Source organism: Neophocaena asiaeorientalis, unplaced genomic scaffold (genome assembly GCF_003031525.2).
Source record: "Neophocaena asiaeorientalis asiaeorientalis breed wild unplaced genomic scaffold, Neophocaena_asiaeorientalis_V1.1 scaffold249, whole genome shotgun sequence".
In the NCBI taxonomy this organism is placed as follows: Eukaryota; Metazoa; Chordata; class Mammalia; order Artiodactyla; family Phocoenidae; genus Neophocaena; species Neophocaena asiaeorientalis.
Genome location: NW_020172625.1, coordinates 9,183,384 through 9,205,104, shown reverse-complemented (window position 1 = coordinate 9,205,104; position 21,721 = coordinate 9,183,384). Strand labels below are relative to the sequence as shown.

At 38.7% G+C, this 21,721-nt stretch overlaps 1 protein-coding gene across 10 annotated transcripts in view; it reads right to left on the bottom strand.

The window, feature by feature from the left end:
- TRPM3 (transient receptor potential cation channel subfamily M member 3) overlaps positions 1-21,721 on the bottom strand; it is a 783,705-nt gene that overhangs the window by 208,382 nt on the left and 553,602 nt on the right. For all 10 annotated transcript variants that reach the window (XM_024738980.1, XM_024738984.1, XM_024738979.1 and 7 more), the window contains exon 6: positions 12,174-12,345. In XM_024738980.1, coding sequence (XP_024594748.1) covers positions 12,174-12,345 — 172 coding nt within the window. The remainder of the gene's footprint in view (positions 1-12,173; positions 12,346-21,721) is intronic.

The window sequence follows — 21,721 nt, the reverse complement described above, 5'->3', positions numbered from 1 at the left end:
TTTTTTTAATTTTTTTTTTTTTTTTTTGTGGTACGCGGGCCTCTCACTGTTGTGGCCTCTCCCGTTGCGGAGCACAGGCTCCGGATGCGCAGGCTCAGCGGCCATGACTCATGGGCCTAGCCGCTCCGCGGCATGTGGGATCTTCCCGGACCGGGGCACAAGCCCGTGTACCCTGCGTTGGCAGGCGGACTCTCAACCACTGCGCCACCAGGGAAGCCCCATTTCTTTAATTATCAGTGAGGTTGAGCATTTGTATTTTCTTCCCCAAGATTTTCCTCTTGATATACTTTGCCCATTTTCTTACAGGATTCTCCTTTAGGATTTGTAGATGCCCTTTGCTTATTATGTAAATAAGCTCTTTGTCATGGTTGCAAATATTTTCTTTGCTTTCCCAATTGTTCTTTGAATTTATTTATACTATTTTCTAATGGGGTTTCTAAACATTGACTCTATTTTCTACAGAAACTTAGTTTGTCTGAATGGAAAAGTCACAATAGCTCTGAGTTTGGTACTATAAAAAGATGAGGGAAAAAGGTATAGGCAAGGCAGAAACAAGGCCAAGAAACTGTTCTATTCAAAGAATACCCAGAGAGGAAAGGCAAGGTTTATTTTTAAAGTGCCGGCCTGTGGTTTCATTAAATCTGTATGGCAATAGATCCTCGTAGGCTTTATTCACTTAAGATAGAAAAGAAACCCCAACTGCTTTTAGCTCTATCTTTTTGGTTTTACTGAGGAACATAAGCTAAAATCAAAAGAAAAACTAACTAGGGGTGGATCAGTAATACACATGTATCTCAGTCTCTAAAACAAGGTGACCCAGCTCACCATTGTTAAGAGAAGTTCTACTAATTAATCTTTTTATAACTGTCAGTGTCAGGAAATACTCTTAATTATATATTTATAGGCATTCAGAAGGTTTCAAGAGCCTTTCAGCTGTATCTTGCCAAATTATTACTTATCGCTTAGGGGTTATAAAATGTAGGAATGTCAAACTGGATAACTGGTATAAAACAGCTTTAAATCCCTCACAAATGCATCTGCTTTCCAGGTCTCCTCAAACGTTTCCTCAACAGAGTCGGAGGATGCGCTGCTGCTTTTACTCCCTAAGATGGGTTTCTCGTCCTTTTTCCCCAACTGGGCCAAGGCCCAGTTACAACCTTTCCCCCTCAGGAAGGATTTGAGAGGCGAGCAATCTCCATTCTCCTGCCTGTTACCAAGAGTACAGTCCTGTGTAGGTCACATGAGAATTATTTCCTAGGATTTATCTTTGAAAAATTAATATTAAGTACAATATCACAGAAACACGGAACTGAATCTCTTCTATTTATTTTTAATATTTAGGCATTTAAAGGTTACAAATGATGTGCAAGAAAATATGTGGCTATGGATCCATTATGGAATGTGTACAAATTATGCATAGTAGAGCCTATGCAATTACTTTGAGGCTAGGAGGATCTGTTTGAGTTAACCTAAAAAGTTAACTAAACCAGGATGGTCTAAAGTAATGTATATAATTTTAGACAGCTAGTCTCAATCCCATTTCAAGGGGAAATTACAATTTCCAGAACCAGTGGAAGACTCTTCAGCTACATATCACTAAGAAACACACACATGAAGAGTGAAAGGGCATGATATGAAGCATATGCTACAGGAGTCATTTATGGACAAAGCTACTCAATGAACACACTAGAACATGTAGGTGTACCTTATTTATGAATGGCAGGTATGTTTTACCTCATGTGCCAACTCCAGCCAATTCTTAATAACCATCTGTAATGCTATGCTGGAAAGGTGTGACAAAAAGTGCTGGCTGTACCCTAATATCTATTTTCCTCCTTCATAGTGATAGAATTTTAGCTGTATGCCCAGGATAAAGACTACATTTTTGAATCCCCCTTTTGCTAGGTGTAAATATGTGACCAAATATTGGCACATAGGATGTAAGCCAAAATCCTGTATATGACTTCCTCATTGTGCCTTTAAGGGAAGAGGTTATGACTTTTTCCTGATTCCTTCTGAGCAGAATATAGATGTGACAGTGAGTTCCCGCAGACCATGAAAACAGGGATGTGCAGAGCAAAAGAAAGAAGAAATCTGAGTCCTCAACATTGTGAGGCTACCACAAAAGGCCTGGACTCATGTTCAGAATAACACACGCATAAGGAATAAACTCCTGTCTCATTGAGGCATCCATTGTTTTGAGTCATTGTTACAGCAGCAGAACCTGTGTCTTAATGAATGCAAAATGGTCCTGAGCTATAACAAGGCTCAGTGGGAAAAGTGTCCCGCTAGGTCTGCAATGTCAATAGTGGGCAAGGGACCCGATGGTTCCATGCCAACTCTAACCTCTTACTATATGGCTATCCAACTTACTCCAAAATGGAAAACTTTCCAAGGAAACTCTGATGTGACTCATACCTTAGACTTTCCCTTTGTCATATGCCTCCCTCTCTGTGCTATTGTTGACACTTAGGCTTCGTCTCTCTGTATTTGGTATAAATACAAAGAAATGAGACTTACTTAACAGTCATAATAAGAATAAAAATAAATAATTTATGTAGTATTTATGATACAAATTATTTATTTATATATAAATGACTACAATCCTTTAAAATAGCCTCCCAGGAAGCTACCTGCTTATTTCAATAATGCCGCTGTTGCTAAAATATTTTTGGAATTTTTTGGAAATTGTAAATTCACACATTTCTTATAATAATATGACTGGGTCAAAATCACTAAAATTTGTTTCATGCCAAATCAGCAACTCTTTATTGAGCACTTACTATGCATGACATTAACTCTAGTTTCGGTGTCGGAGAGGTTGGTAAATAGTAAGGATTTAATAGTAAGGATGTCAGTAGTATTCTTTAGATAATCTATGTCAAATTTCCAGGGTAAGTTGGCTTCATAATTTAACAAGAGAAAAATACTAATACGTATAAGGGGTCTATTACAGTCCAGGGAAATGAGAGACATATACTAGAAATGAAATGTGAATTTTTAAAAAGCACTGCTTTATGGCATTTTACATCATGAATTTATTCATTCACTCAAGATTTATATTACTGCCCTGCTCCCTTATTTCCAACATAATTCTCAGTAATATATAGATTAAAAATTAGAGGTCTCTTTGTATTCAGTTTCAAACGCTTTATTCTCCTAGAACCTTGGTTTATTAAAATATTCCCTTGGCAATGAATTCTAGTTAGTAGGCTCTCCAGGGGCCTGCAGGTAAAGCAACCACATTTCTGGGCTTCTGTTTCTACCCCCAAATCAGCTAATAACAGTGGACTGTAGGATTTCTCTGAACATCAAGGACAGTAGAGCCCCCAGCATTGGGCACATTTCTGGAGTCACTGAGCCTGAAACATACAAAGCAGTGGTGCTAAGAGCAGGTGCTGCCGAAATGGAAATTCTGATTTACTTCTTGAGTCAGTTCTGCCTGTTAAGCAGGTCAGTGTGTCTCTTCAAATGAAAAACTTCCTTACAGCCATTATGGCAGAAAGGTCAATTCAAGTCCATTTACAGTTTTCAAATAAGCTGAGAGCTCTAACACAGACGATGACTTTGGTCCTCACCCAGAAGAGAACTGATTCAGAGCAAATGAAGTTGGATATAAGGGAGAACTTCCCAACAGCAAGGGATGTTAGGATCTGAAGGACATGTCAGGGCTGACATCCAGCCTATGATGTGGATTGAGGACATTAAAGTCTTCACAGGTTGTTCAATATTTTAAATCTCACTGCTGGCTCACGATTGCCGCTTTTTCTACGTCTTTAGACTAGGACAGAGTATCTTGGAAGTGTGTGGCCCTGCCACATCAGGTGTGGGCTACTGGAAAGATTTGGGGGAAAAAAAAAGAAAAACAAAACTCAAGGAAACATACAGGGTAGTGTTTCCTAAGGGATGGATTGGCATTTGGTCCAGGCAATTCTTCATATGAAACCGTCCTGCACAAGGTAGAGTATTAACATTCCCTCCTCCTCTCTGTGTCATTTGGGAGCACCAGAAATTGTATCAACCAAACCCCTCTGATATTTTAAAATACCTCCTACGGGACGCAGTGTCACCTTAGTTGAAAACTACCACAGCCATGTTTAAGAATTATCACCAAAAAATGGTGGTAATGGAACAAGGATACAGTCATGAGTATTTTTTCTGATTATGGAAATTTCACTGAAACAAAATGCTGTAAATTGATGAGTGTCACATCACAAAGATGATCTTTTTAAAATAAAATGTCCTGGAACCCAGAAGACTTTATCACTCTATGGATTAGCCTGTTCATGGGACCCCTATACCAAACAACTCAGTGGAAATCAGAAACATCTGTTCCCATCATAAAGCATAACTTATCAGGGATGACATTCGGTGCTACTGGGTGACATTATTATCGTTATTATTTTTTGTTAGTTTGTGTGAGTAAGCACACAGTCATATATAAATTGGTGTACTGGCTGAGGGACTGCATAACAAAACACCTGTTCTTTTTTCCCAGAGAATTCTAAATAGCAATATCCTCAAATACCAGATTTGATTGTGTTTTATGAATTCTGTGATCATTTCCGCTACTTGTTTGCTTAGAACTGCCAAGCAGATTTTAATCTACTGCTTTAGAGAAAGTATTCTTTGTGGCTTCATTAGATGAGGCTATGCTCAAATGTCAGTTGTTACTCTGGGGCAAAGAAAATGCAGAGCATCAAATTCTCTTTCAAGGAAACCCTGACAGTGGCAAAAGCAATGGTTACAAAAATCTAAACCTACTCAGACATCCCCATTCATTAGTACTGCAGAATGGGTGTATCTATAATGACTACCATGGGGACAGAGTCTCTTAGACTAGATTTAGTCTGACATAGATTTCACTTTATAGTATGAAGATGACAAAGTTGGAAAATTCTAGCCTCATAATGAAATTTCCTACAAAGTTAATGTTCACACATTAATTAAGATATGTAATCCAAATAAAACTTTGCATTTAGCCAAACCTAAAATAAAATTCAAACACAATGGAGTATAACACTTTCATCAATTAGAGCCCAAAACAAACTAGATTTCTGTCCTCTTCCTCCAATCTGCTTTTTAAACAAAACAGTAAATTATAAGAAGGAAATCTGATATTGGCCCAAATCTAAACTTGACATATAAATCTTATCTTATATATTCGGGACCAATTCATATTTAGCCCAAATTCTAACAACTCCACGAAACAGAGTTCTCTGCAAACTTAACTGACATTCATAATGATTGCTCCAAGACACTAGAATAGCTTGACTCTCTAAAGAAATATGAAATTTTCTCCATTATATTCTTCACTCAAGCAAGAGGAACAACTACAGTTTAGAATATATTTTCAACAATAATGAAAAAACATGAGTTTTCTGTTTATTGCTGCAATGATCAAGACTTTAAATCAACTACTCTTTAAGAAGTAATGTTAATAGAGGCTTGATAATATGTTTCAGAATATAATTTTGAGTCTCATTTTTTTCTTTGGACCCTTTCTGTAACCCCAGAGATCCATGGCTTTTCCCTAACAAGCAGAGACAGGTTCGCTTTGTGGTAAAGATATTCTGACAGACATCCTAGACTCTGATGGGCTTCGAATGAAGGTCTGGATCTCAGGTTGGAATCTATGGCAGCCCATCAGGCTATATCAACACAGAACATGGTTCCCACTAGGGGACCGCTGTGCCACCGAGAAGGCAGGAAGGGATTCAGTGTTTCTGAACTGCCACATGCCAGAATCCTTTCATAGTTGACTCATTTAATCACCACACTGTGAAAAATTATCATCCCTGGTTCACAGACACAGAAACAAAGTCTGAGAGAAATACGGTAATTTACCTAAGGTCACAGAGCCATGAAGATATGAACCCCCAGGTCTCCCTGTTTCTCTCAGCTTATACCACTGGCAAGAGGCAAAGCCTTCCTTTTTTCCCAAAAGTTATGTTCTTCCCTTTAAACGCTTCCAAGAAAGCCACAATTGCTGGGGGTTTTTCTAATCTCCCTTTTTAAGAACTGCAAGGTAATGTTTTAAATATTTTTTGGCCAGCTTAGTGTAGAATTTGGGATAAGAAAAAATGATTATCAAAATTTTAGATAAATTTTAACATGTGATAACATAGTTCTTAATTTTTATTTTTTTGAAAGAATTGTTAAAGAATACCTGGATCAGTATTTTCCATTATGTTGCTACTAAGTTAAGGAAATACTTTAAAAATCTACCTTGTGTGTGGGCCACGCCAAGTTAAAGAAATGCTTTGGTGCTGAAATATTTATAGATGAAGTGATACACTGTTTGGATTTCTTTCAAACTTACCCAGTGGAAGATGTAGGTGGTTATATACATAGAGGAAACAAGATTGGCTACGGGATGATAAATGTAGAGTCTGGGTGATAGTTACGGGGGTTATTATAATATTCTCTAATTTTTTTGGAAATTTTTTAAAAGCAAAAATGTATGCAGAAAATATGCTTGGGATTTTATAGGTTCATCAGGCTACTTACATGTTACTTTCTGGAGCAGTCCCTTGGTATTCAGTCTTTCTGGAGCAGTCCCTTGGTATTCAGTCTTTCAGGTAACACGTGTTTATTGAACAGCTACTACGTTCCCAGCATTGTGCTAACTTGATTCAACTTATATGAATATGTAAACAATAAAATAAATATGAGGAACTGCTTATTATGAACCTTTGTTTACTTAAATGGTTTGAACTTAACATATGTAATGCTTAGCAATAGTAACTAAAGGTGTGGGTCACCTTTGATAATTCTCTTAATCACTTCTCTGCACCTTATTCTGATCTTTTGGATGAATGATTTTATGTTCTCGTGAATGGGCACAGATGTGGGTGGGAAAGCACTGCTTTCATCCAGACACTGACAATACTCCTGGGATATAGGTATAAAGAGTACATATAGCCTCACTCCCTTGCCTCTCTCTTCCTCTTTTCTACTTGCCTAGCAAAATCCCAACAGGCTCTCAACCCAAGTCTCTGCCTATTCTACTACTCAAGGTGAACATGCCTGGAAAAAAACACACATCCCTGATGATTCACACCACTGCAAATTTATGACCACAAATATCAAGTGGGCAGTCCTACATTTCCCTAGTCAGCTCACTCTCCCAGGCTCTACACTTGTTTTTTCTTTTTTCTCCCTAATCTTCTACACCTCTTCCCTTTCCACACTCTTAGCCAATGACCTCCTGTATTATTTTCTTCAGATATAGAAAGCATCTATAAAGAACTACCTGATCTTCCCAGCAGAAAATGTTCCATCCCACCTACATCTGCGCACATAAACTCTGCCTTCCCTCCTGCTACCCAGGATGAAACTCTTCCTGTTCTACCTATGGCCACGTTCTTCATTTGTGCACTGAATCTCATCGTCTCCCTCCTTCTCAAGGACTTTGTCTCAACTCCCCAGAGATTAGTCCTCAACTCCCTTTTCTGTAAAAACTTACTCCTTAGGGGCTCCCACTAGCCCCATTCTTTGAAGAATATACTGGTGTCTGTAAGGATGACTGTTCAGCATCCTTGATGTGTCTATTCCTCCCCCTGAATGCTCAACTCAGTAGCAAGTTCTCTTGAGCTCTACCTTCAAAATGTATCTTAGGACCAATATCGTATGATTCTACTTATGTGAGGTACCTAGAACAAATTCATAAAGACATGAAGTTGAATCATGGTTACGGGGGCTGAAGGGAGGGAATAAAAGTGTTTAATGTGTACAGAGTTTCAGTTTGGAATGATGAAAAGTTCTGGGGATGGACAGTGGTGATCATTACATAACAATGTAAACGTACTTCATAGCACTGAACGGTATACTTAAAAATGGTTAAACTGATAAATTTTATGCTATATATATTTTACCACATTAAAAGAAAGATCAGTTAAGAAAACAGATATGTATAAATTTGAATCCAACTGCTTTTTATTACTTTTATTGCTGTCACCCTAATTCAAAACACTGTCATCTCTCACCTGCATTACGGCAATAGCCTACTGAAACATCTACCTGCTTTTAATCTTGCCCCCTGCGTCAGTTGGATCTCTACACACAACAGCAGAGTGATGTTTTAAACCACGAGGGAGATCCTATAACTTGCCAGATCAAAACTCGGTCAGAATAAAGTTCAACTCTTTACAAAGGTCATACTCTTCATCAAATACCTGGGTCTTTGTTCCTGCTTTCACTCCCTCCAGAATGCTCTTTTCAGAGCTGGCTCCCTCACTTCATTCAGGTCTCTGCTCATATATTACACCATACCCAATCATCTAATCTAAACTATCTTCCCATCACACACATGTGCATGCATGCAGACATGTGCACCCATGACACATACATATATCCCTTCCTCTGCTTTATTTTTCTTAACAGCTCTCTTACTACATATATTTGCCTATTTACTTATTACTCTGTCCCTCTTGACGTAAGCTCAATGAATTATCCACTGCTGCTTTTCTAGACCTTAACCATGACTGGTACATAATAGGAGTTCAAGAAATATTTGTTTGCTAAAGGCATGATGGGGATTGTTTGAGGCTTTGCATGTTAAATTTGAAGTTTAGAAAATTTCAGATGGAAGAGTGTTCCTAAGTGGCTCACGTCGGAAAGGATTCTCCTTTAACAGCAAAGAAGTCCTTCAGTAACCAATGACAACACTTCAGTAAGGACTGTTAACAGCAAGAGTGAGTGGAGGGAGGGGAGAGTTGAGATAATGGATGCCAGAGTGCTGAGAAAAGTCTAAGATGCTGGTGCTTATAATATTTTATTATTCATAATTGTCATGTTGATGAGAAAGGGCTTAAAGTTCTCTTGAAAATATTCTTCAGAAGATTATGCTATTTATGCAAGAAATAGACTTGTGGAAAGAATCCTATGGTATGCATGTCATCCCTAAGTGATGAAGAGGAATGGCACTTTAATGAGTAAAATGCTGAGTGTATTCAGACACCTCCAGGGTCGTGCTAAGTGTAATAGGTGGTGATAGTATTATTGTGGTATCCTGGTGGAGGGTCTAATTTCAGGAGGCTGAATTGGGGTTTCCCAAAATTGAGTTCCCCTGTTGTATTTTAGATTTCTTAGACTTTTCAAGAGGGAAATTAAGAAGTAGGTGAGATTTTTAGAATTGCTATAGAATAAAATTTTATTTTAATAAGAAGAATTACATTATCACTAATTATGATATAAAGAAAAAAACAGTGTTCAGATTAGAACAGAGAGTTACATTAAAGGTCTATGTTCTTAGTTCTGCTGTTTCTTATTTTAACCAGGTCAACTTTTCCTCCTTTTTTCTCAGTCAGTCCTATTCTGGAGACTTCCAGGTTCTCAGTGGGCACTTTGCTTTACTGCTAACTGAATGGAGATCTCAAGGTCCTGCTCTACTTCCGGAGCCTGGGCCACTCCTTAAGCTCTGAGGCCCTCGCTGCTCCTTCCCTGCTTTGTGGGGTGAATGCAGTAAAAAGAGAAGTAGAACTAATGACTTCTGCGTCTGACTTGGAGGGCGACCTGCAATCTCCATTTGCCTGTGATGGAGGGGACCCAGGGACATGGGACTTTCAATGCTAAATCTGAGAAAGTCCCTGGGAAACTGGGACAAGTTGGTCACCCTCCCACTACTAAGTTCAAGGATAGAACTGGTAGAAGAGCTAAGGCATGGCATCATTCACTACAGCTTGTGGCAAATTCTTGGCCCTGAGCTTATAACTTCCTGTGACCTCAGGGATCTCCTCTGGGCATCTTTAACCTTCTTCTTCTTAGTTAACTATTTGTACTGAATGGGAGTCTGTGGATTCCTATTAAGCCTCAAATACAGTCCCCAAAACAAAGAGGAAAATTGTGTTTATAAATTATGACGATTGCAATGACTATTTGCCTCTCTCTGCCCCCATCCTGTTCCAGCTACTATCACTTAACCCAACCTAGGGGCTCAGCCTCTACCCCAGATCCAAGGCCTAATCCTGTTTGTGGACTCGGAACATTTTAGGAGTCTCAAGCCAGCTTCTCTGGCCTGGTGCTTCAGCTTGGAACCTGGGTCTGTGTTTATCCCCTACATTGCGCCCTAGACCCTTGACTGGGATTTCACTTGGCAACGTGTTTGCATGCCACTACCTGCCTTGATGTGCTAGCAAGGGTCCAGTGTCACACGAGTGGCATGAGGCATGTGCCTGGGGTCCTGGCTCCTCCAGCATCCCTGATGACCTGACCACCAGCCTTGGCCTTCTCCTGGACTCTATGCTGCTAGGCTCTGCTCCTCACGGAGGCCCGGCCACTGTCTATGAGCCTCCCCTTCAGGGCAATCCCCACGCATAGCAACTCTGTGAGCTTTGGAGACAGGTGCTTCCCCAGGCACAAAGGTTACAAAACAATGTCCCCTCTGGGATGACTAATTAGAAAAGAGTATCCTTTCCTTGGGCACCTATAAGGCACAGGGCTTGGCAGACAGAGCCCTGGCTGGGTTTTAACTCCTGCTGGCACCATCAGAGCTGGGTGTTTAAACTTACAACCACACACCTAGCTCTCCTCCTAACACTAACAAATACCTGGCCCAGCTGCCACCAGGACCTGGCACAATGGCATGCTTTGTGTGTCTGGACAAATTTGGTCTCACTATTGAGCACTGAACTTGACCCTGCATTTGCTCTTTGTCTACCCTGCTCCCATCTTCTTCAGCTTTCAGGTTACTCCTATTTAGGCTCATTCTTAACCTGCTGGTGTAAAACAAGTAATGCTGTAGCCTATAAAAACCTAAATGGATAATATTAATGATATGAGTTTTGTCCTTCCTGTCAAATATTATAATAAAATTCAATTTTAGTTTAACAAAACCTACCACCCATTGGCTATAGTGCTTTGTCACTTTGGATCTCTGCTGGTTTCTGGATGGATTTTCTACTCTTTTTTCCCCAAAACATGTTTACCTTTGGGTAATCCTGTGTTTTCTCTTTCCAAAGATAGTTGAAGATTCTTAGAAGAGAGTTTTCTAATACAATGTTGACTTCAGGCCTACACCAAAATCTATTATTCCAGAATTCTCTGTGAAAAAGATGAAGGTATGAAACTTGACTGCTTCAACGGCAGTAGCTCCTAAAACGTGGAACCAGAGAAGAGAGTACAGGAAAGAGAAGTTGTGGTCTGATAGGCTGGACATCCTAGCTCTGGGAGGAAGGTGGCAAGAGCAAGGAAAATCCATTTGGGACAGATGCAGAGAAAAGACTGGAGATGAGAAAAGCCATTTGGACAGGCTGAATCATATTACACTGAATTTTTGAAAGCTTATCAAGCCAAAGAGAATCTTTTGTTGCTTGGAATTGCAGGCTTTGAAAGTTTAATCAATTAAATCCAAGTTTCCCTGATGGAACATACAATTACCAGAAAGCTTGAGCCTGCCGCGAAGCCATGTGTTACTTTGTGAAAACAAATTGAATTTTATTTTGTGAGGAAGGTCAGTAGATTATTTTCATACCTCTACCACATTTAAATGCAAGCCACTGAGTGTTCTGGGGAGCATTGCTGTTTTTACAATGCTACCTTCTCATAGTTAAATGGGTACACAATAAATACTGCATAGAACACATAAGTACTTAATAGATAATTTCAGTGTAACTATGGGCTAAGTATTATGTGGTACCCATAAATACACACATATATCTAAATATATAGGTATCTAGAGACAGTGAATGAATACATACATAAAATTAAGAGACAGAATTAAAGTTTTATCAACATGGTTACACATTATGCTTTAGTTTAGACAATGTCAGTTCCCTTGAAATGCCTTCGCACAGCCAGATCTATGCTAAGATCAAAACCTGTTTTTTTTTCTTTTCTTTAGCCACCAAAAATAGCTTAATAAATAGAAAAAAAATTCTCCAGGGTGCTTTTCCTCCTTCGAGTATTGTGTAAAAGATGTAGAAAAAAGTTTGGAAGGAAAAGCTTATCTGCATTTATAAACCCCAGACAGGGTTGAATTTTTCACACATAATAAATGAGCTTGAGTCCACTAATTGTGTAAACACTTATTGCGCCTCCAATCATCCTCCTCTAGATGACTTCCTCTAATTCTAACCACTGGCCCAGTAGAAAGTGATCTGTGTTCAAAATCTGCTCAAGTTTTCTCACTTTCAGCCTATTTGAAGGCTGAGTGGGAACAGTAGCCAACTTACTTGTATTTATCTTCTGGAGTGAAATATGCTTTTCCAGTTGTCTCCTAAGTTTCACCTCTGCTCCGTACTTTCCGGTGGTCCCATTGTCGGCCAGAATGAAGTGAGAATGCATGCTGTTGAGAACAGTGAGCTTGCTCATGGGATTGGACATGGTCTGATATGGCCGGACAACCTGCAGAATTTCAAAAAAAGGGGCAAAAGTCAGAGAAAAGAGTGAAAAATATGAAAAGGAGAACCAGACAGACAGGAATGAGAGAGAGAGAAGGGAAATCAATTCTTTGGTACAGTGAAAGGATAGTCTACATCCTCCTCCTAATACTGCTTCGGGTAGAAGCAAGATTTACAGTAAGTGTTCCATGAATTTTCTGGATTCATACAGAAATGAGAGTTTGTGCTTTCACTGTACTCAAAAACTGGCAAGTGAATGTCTGTTTCATTTTGAAGTTGACTGCTTATATGCTGATGAACCAAAAATAATTTTTAAATTTAGCTATTTTGTTTCTTTCTTTCTCCTCTCCTTCATGTCCATACATCTAATAGGCAGAGAAGAGCAACCATGATTCTGGAGTACAGTGGAGGGTGGGGAGTGGAGGGTGGAGAATGGGGTCGGGGTGATCTTCTTTGTCAAGCCCATTCAGCAATCTGAAGGTCTGTTATTTAAACAGACCTTAAGACACCTTAAGGTGTCTTATTAGACACCTTAAGTGGAAATGCTGAATGTAAAATAACTGTATCATGATATAAATAAAAATCAGGCTCACAATGTTCATCTCTGTCTTAAATTTTTGTTGTGTTATTTTAATTTCATGGTGAATCAGACTACCTGAAACAGAACAATTCTTAGTATGGTCTTTCAGACTTTTGATCTGAAAAGAAAAACAAAACCTATTGTGCACCAGTTGCTTTATATACATTATCTATACTCCTTGCAACAATCCTGCAAAGTAGATGTTGTTATGTTTATTTTGTAGATGAAGGAACAGAGATGGAGATTAAGTAGGTTTTACAAGAGTTTACCACGCTCAGAACCAGAAATCACAACCAGGTCTGCCTGATTCCAAAATCTATGCTTATTCATTCCCCTTTCCCAAACTGCTTAGACACAATGGAAACAAGATGATGTGTTGGAAATCTACTCCTAAAACATTTAGGCAGAAATTTCACTCAAGACTATGAAAAGGAACATTTAACCAACTCACTGTTACACGGTGTCCATACAGTTATTTCTGTACTGTATCACTGAAATTGACAAGACAGAAATAAATGCTAAGGGACTTTTACTTCTGTGCCTTTATGCAGCGTATACATTAATTATAGAGTTGAGATGCACTTGTTCATTTTAAGTATATAATAACTCATCAGGCAAAGCTGTAGTAAGATTAAGTAGTTTGCTAAAGGAATTACAAAGTGATTCAGTAAAGACAGCATCAGTAGAAAAGATCTCATAAAAGTCATATTTTACACCTTGATGCTGATTCAAAACCCCACATTTCTGTATGCCTGGCAAACAGAATCTACTCAATGAATAGTGAATGGATTAATTCAAAAGACTTGAGACAGACATGCTTTTATTAAAAGTTGAAAAATAAAAACCCCCTCTTATCTGAATTGTTTGGGAATTGATCTAATCTAAATTTAAAATGGGTAATTCTGAGCTTTTGAAATATCTTTCAGACCTTTTAATAAATGTCCCTATTTGTTAATATACCATTAATATACCATTAATTCACAGCTTATTCTAGATGGCTCTCATTTATAAAGGAAGCCTATAAATTTGTGATTATTGTTTCCAGTAATCACATGGAGCAGTGTTCAATTACCCCTTTGTCTAGATGAGTGAATGAGAGTACCCCCTGAACTACAGAGAGAGTGGTTGGCTAACCCCATCCTGAGTTCTTTATCACTGGAAGAGTAGGTTGCTTGTGGTTAAAATTCCCATTTTGCTGTTACGCATTTTTGATCATAAAACATTCATTCTATAACAGAGTGCAAGTTAATAAATATTAATGCTTTGTTGAAAAAGGCTTAGCAGAAAGACTTTCTCCTATTCTTAAAGTACCTCTGCACTGTACTTTTGGATAAAAGAAAAAGCTTTAGGTTACTGTTTTCTCTTTCCTAACAGCAGTTCCCCAAGGCTCCATGCCAAGAAGAAGGGAACCCCAAAGCAGTTCTCTGAGGGACATGGGACAGTGGATTTTCTAGAGGTTAAACTATTTGTGATGGAGAACTCCAGACACTTGTTCTAGATGAGATACGGGGCACGTTTTCAAATTCTTGGGAGCTTAATTAAAGACCACCAGTGAAAGTGATGTTTTCAAACAAATAAAGGAGTGAAAATGATTCTGGGTCAACCTGACTTAATCACCACAATCTGAGAATAAAAGAACATAATTAAATCATCTGACTATATTCTATATATCTGTTTCCCCCACCACAGGATTCTAAGGACATTGGTGCTTCAGCCTTCTGAGTTTTGACCTTCGTTTCTTGTGAAACACAGTGCACCAGCTCTTTGGGAATACGGTACATTTGAATTAATCATGATAAGAGGATCAAGTTTACAGTGTCACTCATGAATTTTAATTTCTTCATCTTACTGCTCCCCATTTCTTTGGATCTTATGTTAAAGTAAGTTAAAGGTAGTTATATTTTGCCAGGGATTTTTTCTGCCGAATAATGGAGGATATAAATCCAAAAAATAAGTTAAATGTCCTAAATTATTTTCCAGTCATCATTGGAGGAAGGTATGTTGAATCTTGGGACAATCATGAACGTTTGAGGCATGGAAATCTCTTTGAATCCCAGTTCTGTCAATGGCTGTGTGAATCTGAGTCTCACATTTTTAATCTGTAAAAGAGAAATGATAAAACCACTTACCTCATGGGGGTTAGATGAGATTATATGTGCAAAGTACCTGGCACCATGCCTGGCTCCTAGTGGGCAATCTACAAATGTGAATTTCTTCTCAAGTCCTGCTTTATCTTAACAACTATAAACTGATTTTCCAGTTGCAAACTAGCGGCCAAAATGAAACGATGGGAGACAATTCAGTCACTTTTGTTTTTACACAGGGATTTAAATCAATCAATATGAGTAAAGAAAACAAATTTATCAGTTGCCAAAATATGCAAAGTGGGTTTTTTTGCATGTCCTCCTAGGTCATTTAAGACGGTGATATTCTGGAAATATTTGTTGATTAACTGCAAAATAACTTCCCAAATACTTCAGAGGAATGCATTTTGGTCTAACTTGTCTACAAAATACACTTAATATTCTTCGTAACAAACATACCAGCAGTCTATTTTTGTTCAAGTTACAATTTGCATTTCTACAAAAGATTTGCTGATCTTCCTGTTAAGTTTTTCAAATAGAAAAAAATAATGCCTTTGTATCACATGAATACAAATGAATTTTTCCTTCTGACAAAATTTTAGAGGTAATGTAAAACTTTTATTGTTAAGAGCAAACATAAAAAGGACTTTTTTGGAAATGTGTGTGTGTGTGTGTGTGTGCGTGTGCATGTTTGCATAGCAAAAACAATTGTGACCTGTAGGTATACAGATTACTCTAGCACGTTTCTCAGCCAGTGTTTCCTGGGAGAATCAAGCCCTAATGCTCTGCAGTATTCATTGTATGTAATGGATCACCTTCTCTCCTAAGAATATAGGATGGTCCACGTTATGTACCATCCTTGAGAGAACTGAGAAGAGAGTCATTCAAATAATTTTCTGTGTTTTGTAGCTCAAATGAGGAATCTGGGTCGGAAAAGACTGAATTGTGTCTGAAAGGACTACATATCAAGTGATCTTTCATGATTGGTAACTACATTGGTATCTATACCTAGAAGGGAAATCTGCTTAGAAATGGATTTTAGATACTTAGTATTTCACTCATTAATCTATTGTACACGCTTTGTATTGGCTGACTGGTAAAGCTCTGGTTCTAAGGCCTCTGTGTACCTTGACTTTGCAACAAAGAGGGAATGTAATAGAAGCTGTTCAAGAAGTTAATGAGGTGGAGGGCCTTTATATAAGATATTTGTAGGGCCATTATCATTGCCAGGAGAGAACCGATCTAGAGACACTGTGGAGAAACTGAACATCATTCGTGTGTTGGTGCAGCGTGCTGCGTTTATTTTACTTGGATGGGCTGAAATCGATCATTTGGGTGCTGATCTAGGACATCTGCTGGAGTTTTCCTAGCTATTTTCATGCATGTTCTGGTCTCACCCAGGAGTACTTAGTAGGCAGTCAGGAGATGGGACTTCAAGTTCTAGTTCCCCTAGTTACTTTTGTGAACTTGGGCAAGTCTTCAAATTTATTCATTCATTCGTTCACACACCCATTCAGAATTTCTCTAGGAAATGTACGTGATAAGTATTGGACTGGCTTGAGGAGACATATAATCTTGCATCTCAGTAATATCTCAAATAAATATTCAAAATATATTAATCAAAAGAAACTTTTTGGAGGGTGGTTTTCTCATCTGTAAGGTAGAGGATTTGACTATAAATTCTGAAGGCTTTCTACCTCTAAAATTGAGTCTGTACAGTCTGTATTAAAAAATACATTTGCCTTTTCCAAGTTAGCACAGAACAATGACCTTCTGTGTGTGCTGGCCACAAAAAAATTAGTTCGCTCATATCTTGGGGTCTCCTCCATTTTGTGGTGCTTTCCACGACGCAAGGGCAGTTTGGGTATCTGTGACTTCTTTCCTGAACAGAATTGAATTGAGTTAAATCAGGTTTCTGAGTCATCAATCACAGGCCTTCTGCAATCCCAGACATTATTACCTGGTGAGGTGTATGTCAACCTGCTCCAGGCAATACCAGGATAGGGGATGTGTAGCCCACTGAGTCATTCTTTCCCTCCTGATAGCACCATGATTATAATTTAGGCAGGAAGAAAAAGCATTCTTTGACTACTTACTGTATGCCAGGCACTGTGATAGACACTTTTACATGGATTAATCCATTTCTTGCTTATTTTAAAGACAAAACTATAGAGGCTCAGAGAAGTAAAGCGTCTTGACAAGATCTGCCCCACTAACCTCACTGTTTCCTATAAATTGCATGTAGACCTTAAATTCCTTTACAGGGCAGGGGACATTTAGAGGAAAGACAGAGGATCCAGCCTGATTTTAAATTTATAAAGGATATTATGGTTGGTTTTGCTGCTGGACATTTTTGTCAGTGACTCAGCCGGGCATTAACATCCTGCTGACAGCTGATCAGATTATTTCCAGATGAGTTCTCCAGAACTGTATAGTAGACAGAGGTCAGGAAAGGCACCAGCAGGCAGCAAAATGGGGTTTGTGCTTTGGAGAGAGACACACAAAAGGAGTAGCAAGGTACTCTTCAGATCAGGCATGTGTTTCTGGGAGGGATGAGGGTATACTGCAGAGAAGTGGGAAACAACCTGTGTCTGAGGTAAAGAAACAAGGGGACTGAGAGAATGAAATAAAAAAAAGAAAGGCACTGTGTATCCTCAAAATCATAGCAAGGCCTGAGCTAGAGAGAACACTGGCTTGTTGTTTCCTATTCAGGCAGCTCAGCTGCAAGTCTAGGTATGAGGCAGGGTCATATTGAAACCCAGATGCTGACTCTCAGCTCAGCAATCCAAACAAGAAACCAGCAAACCCAGGGATCCATCTCTAAAGAATGCCCAGATACTTTAGCTGCATGACTCCCACTCAAATCCACAGGAAAACAACTGCATCTTTTTGCAGCACTTTGAAAATGTGTTCTTCACCTCACGGGCTGTAGAGCTGCCCCGTCCACATTTCAGGCTTTCTGCTCGAATAGGCTTGCCTCCCTCTGCCCTGTCCTGAGGTGAACTGTGTACCATTCAGATACAGGGCCTACTGTGGGAAAAGGCCTTGAGTTCTGAAAGGGGTTACTTGCTTTAGAAATCACCATGTATCAGTGGGGTGATTTTAAAATTTGTTCAGAAATTCTTTGAAAACCTTCCTTTAGTCTGGCTGGATTCAGTGACACATTTCTAAGCAGAATAAAACAGAAGTGATGGTGTGTGGCTTCCAAAACTAGGTCATAAGAGGGTTCCTCTTCACTCTCTCTTGGATCACCTACTCTGGGGGGAGCCAGTTGCCATGTTAATAAGGCAGCCTCCTGGAGAGATCCACATGGTGAAAACTCCTCCCAATAGCCACGTGAGTGAGTCATCTTGGAAGAAGGTACTGTAACCCCATTCAATCCTTCAGATGATGCAGCCCCAACTGACATCCTGACTGTGACCTTATGAGAGACCCCAAGCCAGAACTACCCAGCTAAGCCACTCACAAATTCCTGATCCGCAGAAACGGTGATATAATGAATGTTTAAAGTCGTTAAGTTTTGGGGTAATCTGTTATATGGTGATAGATAACTAATATAATACTGCATTATTATTATCTTCTTGGAGACTTCAAAACATATTCTCTTCCCTCTACTCTGGATTCACTGATGCATCATAATTTCATGACCTCCATTCTGCCCCATTCTGGTCCTCTAAGCTGCCTGGCATTCCATCCCTAGGCTCGGATCAGGTCTGCTTCCTATTCTACACTGGGGCTATGACTACCATCCTCCACGTTCCTCATACGTCTGACCCCAAACACTATCTCTCCTCATTTGGCAGATGATCTGACTCCTGTGTTTACACATTTGCCAGCTGGATGACCCAAGGCAGGTTATTTACCTTCTGGTCTCAGTGTCTCCATTTGTAAATGGAGATTAATAATGATTATAACTACCTCACTGAGTCATTTTTAGGATTCAATGAGATATAAAACTCATGAAATGATCCACATATGAACTTAAAAAAATGACAGTTGCTCTTATATGGAGAAGTAATATTGCATAATAGGTAAGAATGATCTGGGGAACTGGATGGCCTAGGTTTACATCCCAGCTACATAATTTATTAGTTATATAACATTGGGCAAGTTACTTAATCTCATTGTGTTTAGTTTCACCATCAGTAAAATGGGAAGGATGAAAAAAAAAAATGGGAAGGATGATAGTGATACTAAAAATAGCAACTTCTGAGTGCCATTATGAGGATTAAATGACTATCTGTGTAAAGTGCTTAGATGGATGCCGATACTTATTAAACTCTACAATTGTGTTGATATTATCATTGTTATTATTATTTCAGTGATAAATGATAAACCTCCAGCTAAACTTCAAAATCCTGCCATCAACTCTCTGCCTACATATTCTTTCGTCGTCTCCTTCGGTTACAAGGGTACAGGTGGTTAATCTCCCCTTTAGCTCTGGACCCCATCACCTCAGGGCCACTCTAGGACTTATTTCATTAATTATCTCCTCTCCGACCCTAACTCCATTTCTACCATAAACTTATAAACAAACTCAGGTCTCTCCAATCTTGAAGAAAAAAATCCCTCAAATTATGGCTCCCTTTGGCTACTCATGTCCCTTCTCTGCATCCCAGACAAACCTCTAAAAGGTAGTTTCTACTTGCCATCTCTACTTCTTTTTTTTCCTCCTCAACCCATTGAAATATGGCTTGATCCTCCATCATGCTTCTGAAACAGCTCTGACCAGTGATACCAATGATGTCTGTCTTGATCAACTCGATGAACACTTCTAAGTCCTTCTCTCCCTTAGACTCTCAGTTGTACTTGGCATTGCCCTTCACTCAGTCCTTCTAAAACACAGTCTTCCCTTGGCTTCTAAAACACTCCCTGGTTTTGCTCCTCCCTCTTAGCCCTTCCTCTGGTCTCCTTCGCAGGCTGCTTTTCCTCTGCTCAACCGTTAAATATTGGCTATCACCAGGATCCGGGATACCATCAGGCCCTCCTTTTCATCACTCTACATACTCTGCTGTATGTAGTGATCCATCCACTGCAGTGGCTTTAATTATCATCTATATGCAGACATCTTCTGAATCTAAGCGGGTAACCAGATCTTTCTCACTATCCTGCTGGACATTTTCACATAGATATTTCAAAGGAACTTTGAAATCAACATGTCCAAATCCAAACTCAACACTGTGTTTACTGAAACTGTATTACCCATGCAACTGAATGTAGCCCTGAACCTGAGTGTGGTCCAGGTTTAGCTAGCATTGGCTCCTTCATGACTGTAAAGACTTGGGTGGGTCTCCCTGTCTCAACTTCTCCTCTCACATCCTCTGAATATATCGTATCTAACCTAGTCATAGAAGTCTAATAAACTCCATGTAATAACACTCCTGGGAGGTTTTCTGAGCTTACAGTATGAAGTCACATTTGGCTTGCATCTGAAGTAAATGAAAAATGTACTGAGTTGAAAATGACACTAGAATTATCAATTGCATTATTAAACTTGATTTTTCTTGGCTTAAAATATAAAAATGACATCAAAAGAACATTTGCCAATTAAATGTAACAACTCTTAAAGGTTATAAAATTCTGAGAATATATCTATACCTTAGGGAAGACAGAAGATATTGAACGTCAAGGTAATTTAATAACCAAATAAGATGATGCTTTGGAAATCTACCTTGTGTTTTCATCCCCAGGCTAAAATGAAAAGTGCTTTTTCTTGTGATCACGCCTAGATTTTTCATTTGCCATGTGTTTTGTTAATCTAAATTTGGGAAAAGACAAATCATAAAGGCTTCAGAAACTGTTCAATTACTTGAAACAAGTCTGGTCAGATTGTTTTCTAAAGCAAGAATCTAAGTCTGAAATGAGTCATATAAAAATCACAGTTCATTGGAATTTCTTTCTTGACTTAACACTGGTGACACTTTCATAATCATCATTCCAGATTGAGAGTATTTAGGGACAAAGAAAAGGGCTCAGGTCACTCTCATTGAGTCTACTTTTGAGTTTAATTTACAGGCATAAGATATCTGCCAGTATCTCAACTAACAATAAAAACATAATATCATTAAATATTTTCTTATATATCACTTGGCATACTATTGGGTTGGCCAAAAAGTTCATTCGGGGTTTCCCATAAGATTTTATGGGAAGCCCCGAATGAACTTTTTGGCCAACCCAATACTAGTTAAAAGTACGGGCTTTGGAGACAGTGGATCTTGGCTTAGTTTTTTGTGTTTTTTTTTTTTTTTTTTTTTTTTTTTTTTTTTTTTTTTTTTTTTTTTTTTTTTTTTTTTTTTTTTTTTTTTTTTTTTTATGGAATAAAACATATCTCAGCAGGCTAATATATACAATCACAGAGAGCTTCCTCAAATACGAGCTCAATAAATTACAATTCCTATTATGATTATGCTCATCGAAGTTGTATAAAATAGAGCAAATGTTTTTCAACTTAGAGATGAAGAAATCAAATCTTATAGAGTTTAAGTGACATGTCAAGGCCTTATGTTCATGCAAAGTATTATGTTAGTGGTTACCATCAAACAAAGAAAACAATTTAATCCCTAATTTTGAGGAGTTTTTAATTAAGTTGGGGAAAAAGACAGTTGTGGGAGAACTACCATCAGGCATACGATATTGTGGGTGAAGTCAGGGAAGCTGTCTTGGTGGAAGGGAGCCTTGAGCTTAGTTTGATGGAAGTACAGGATTATGGGTTGCCA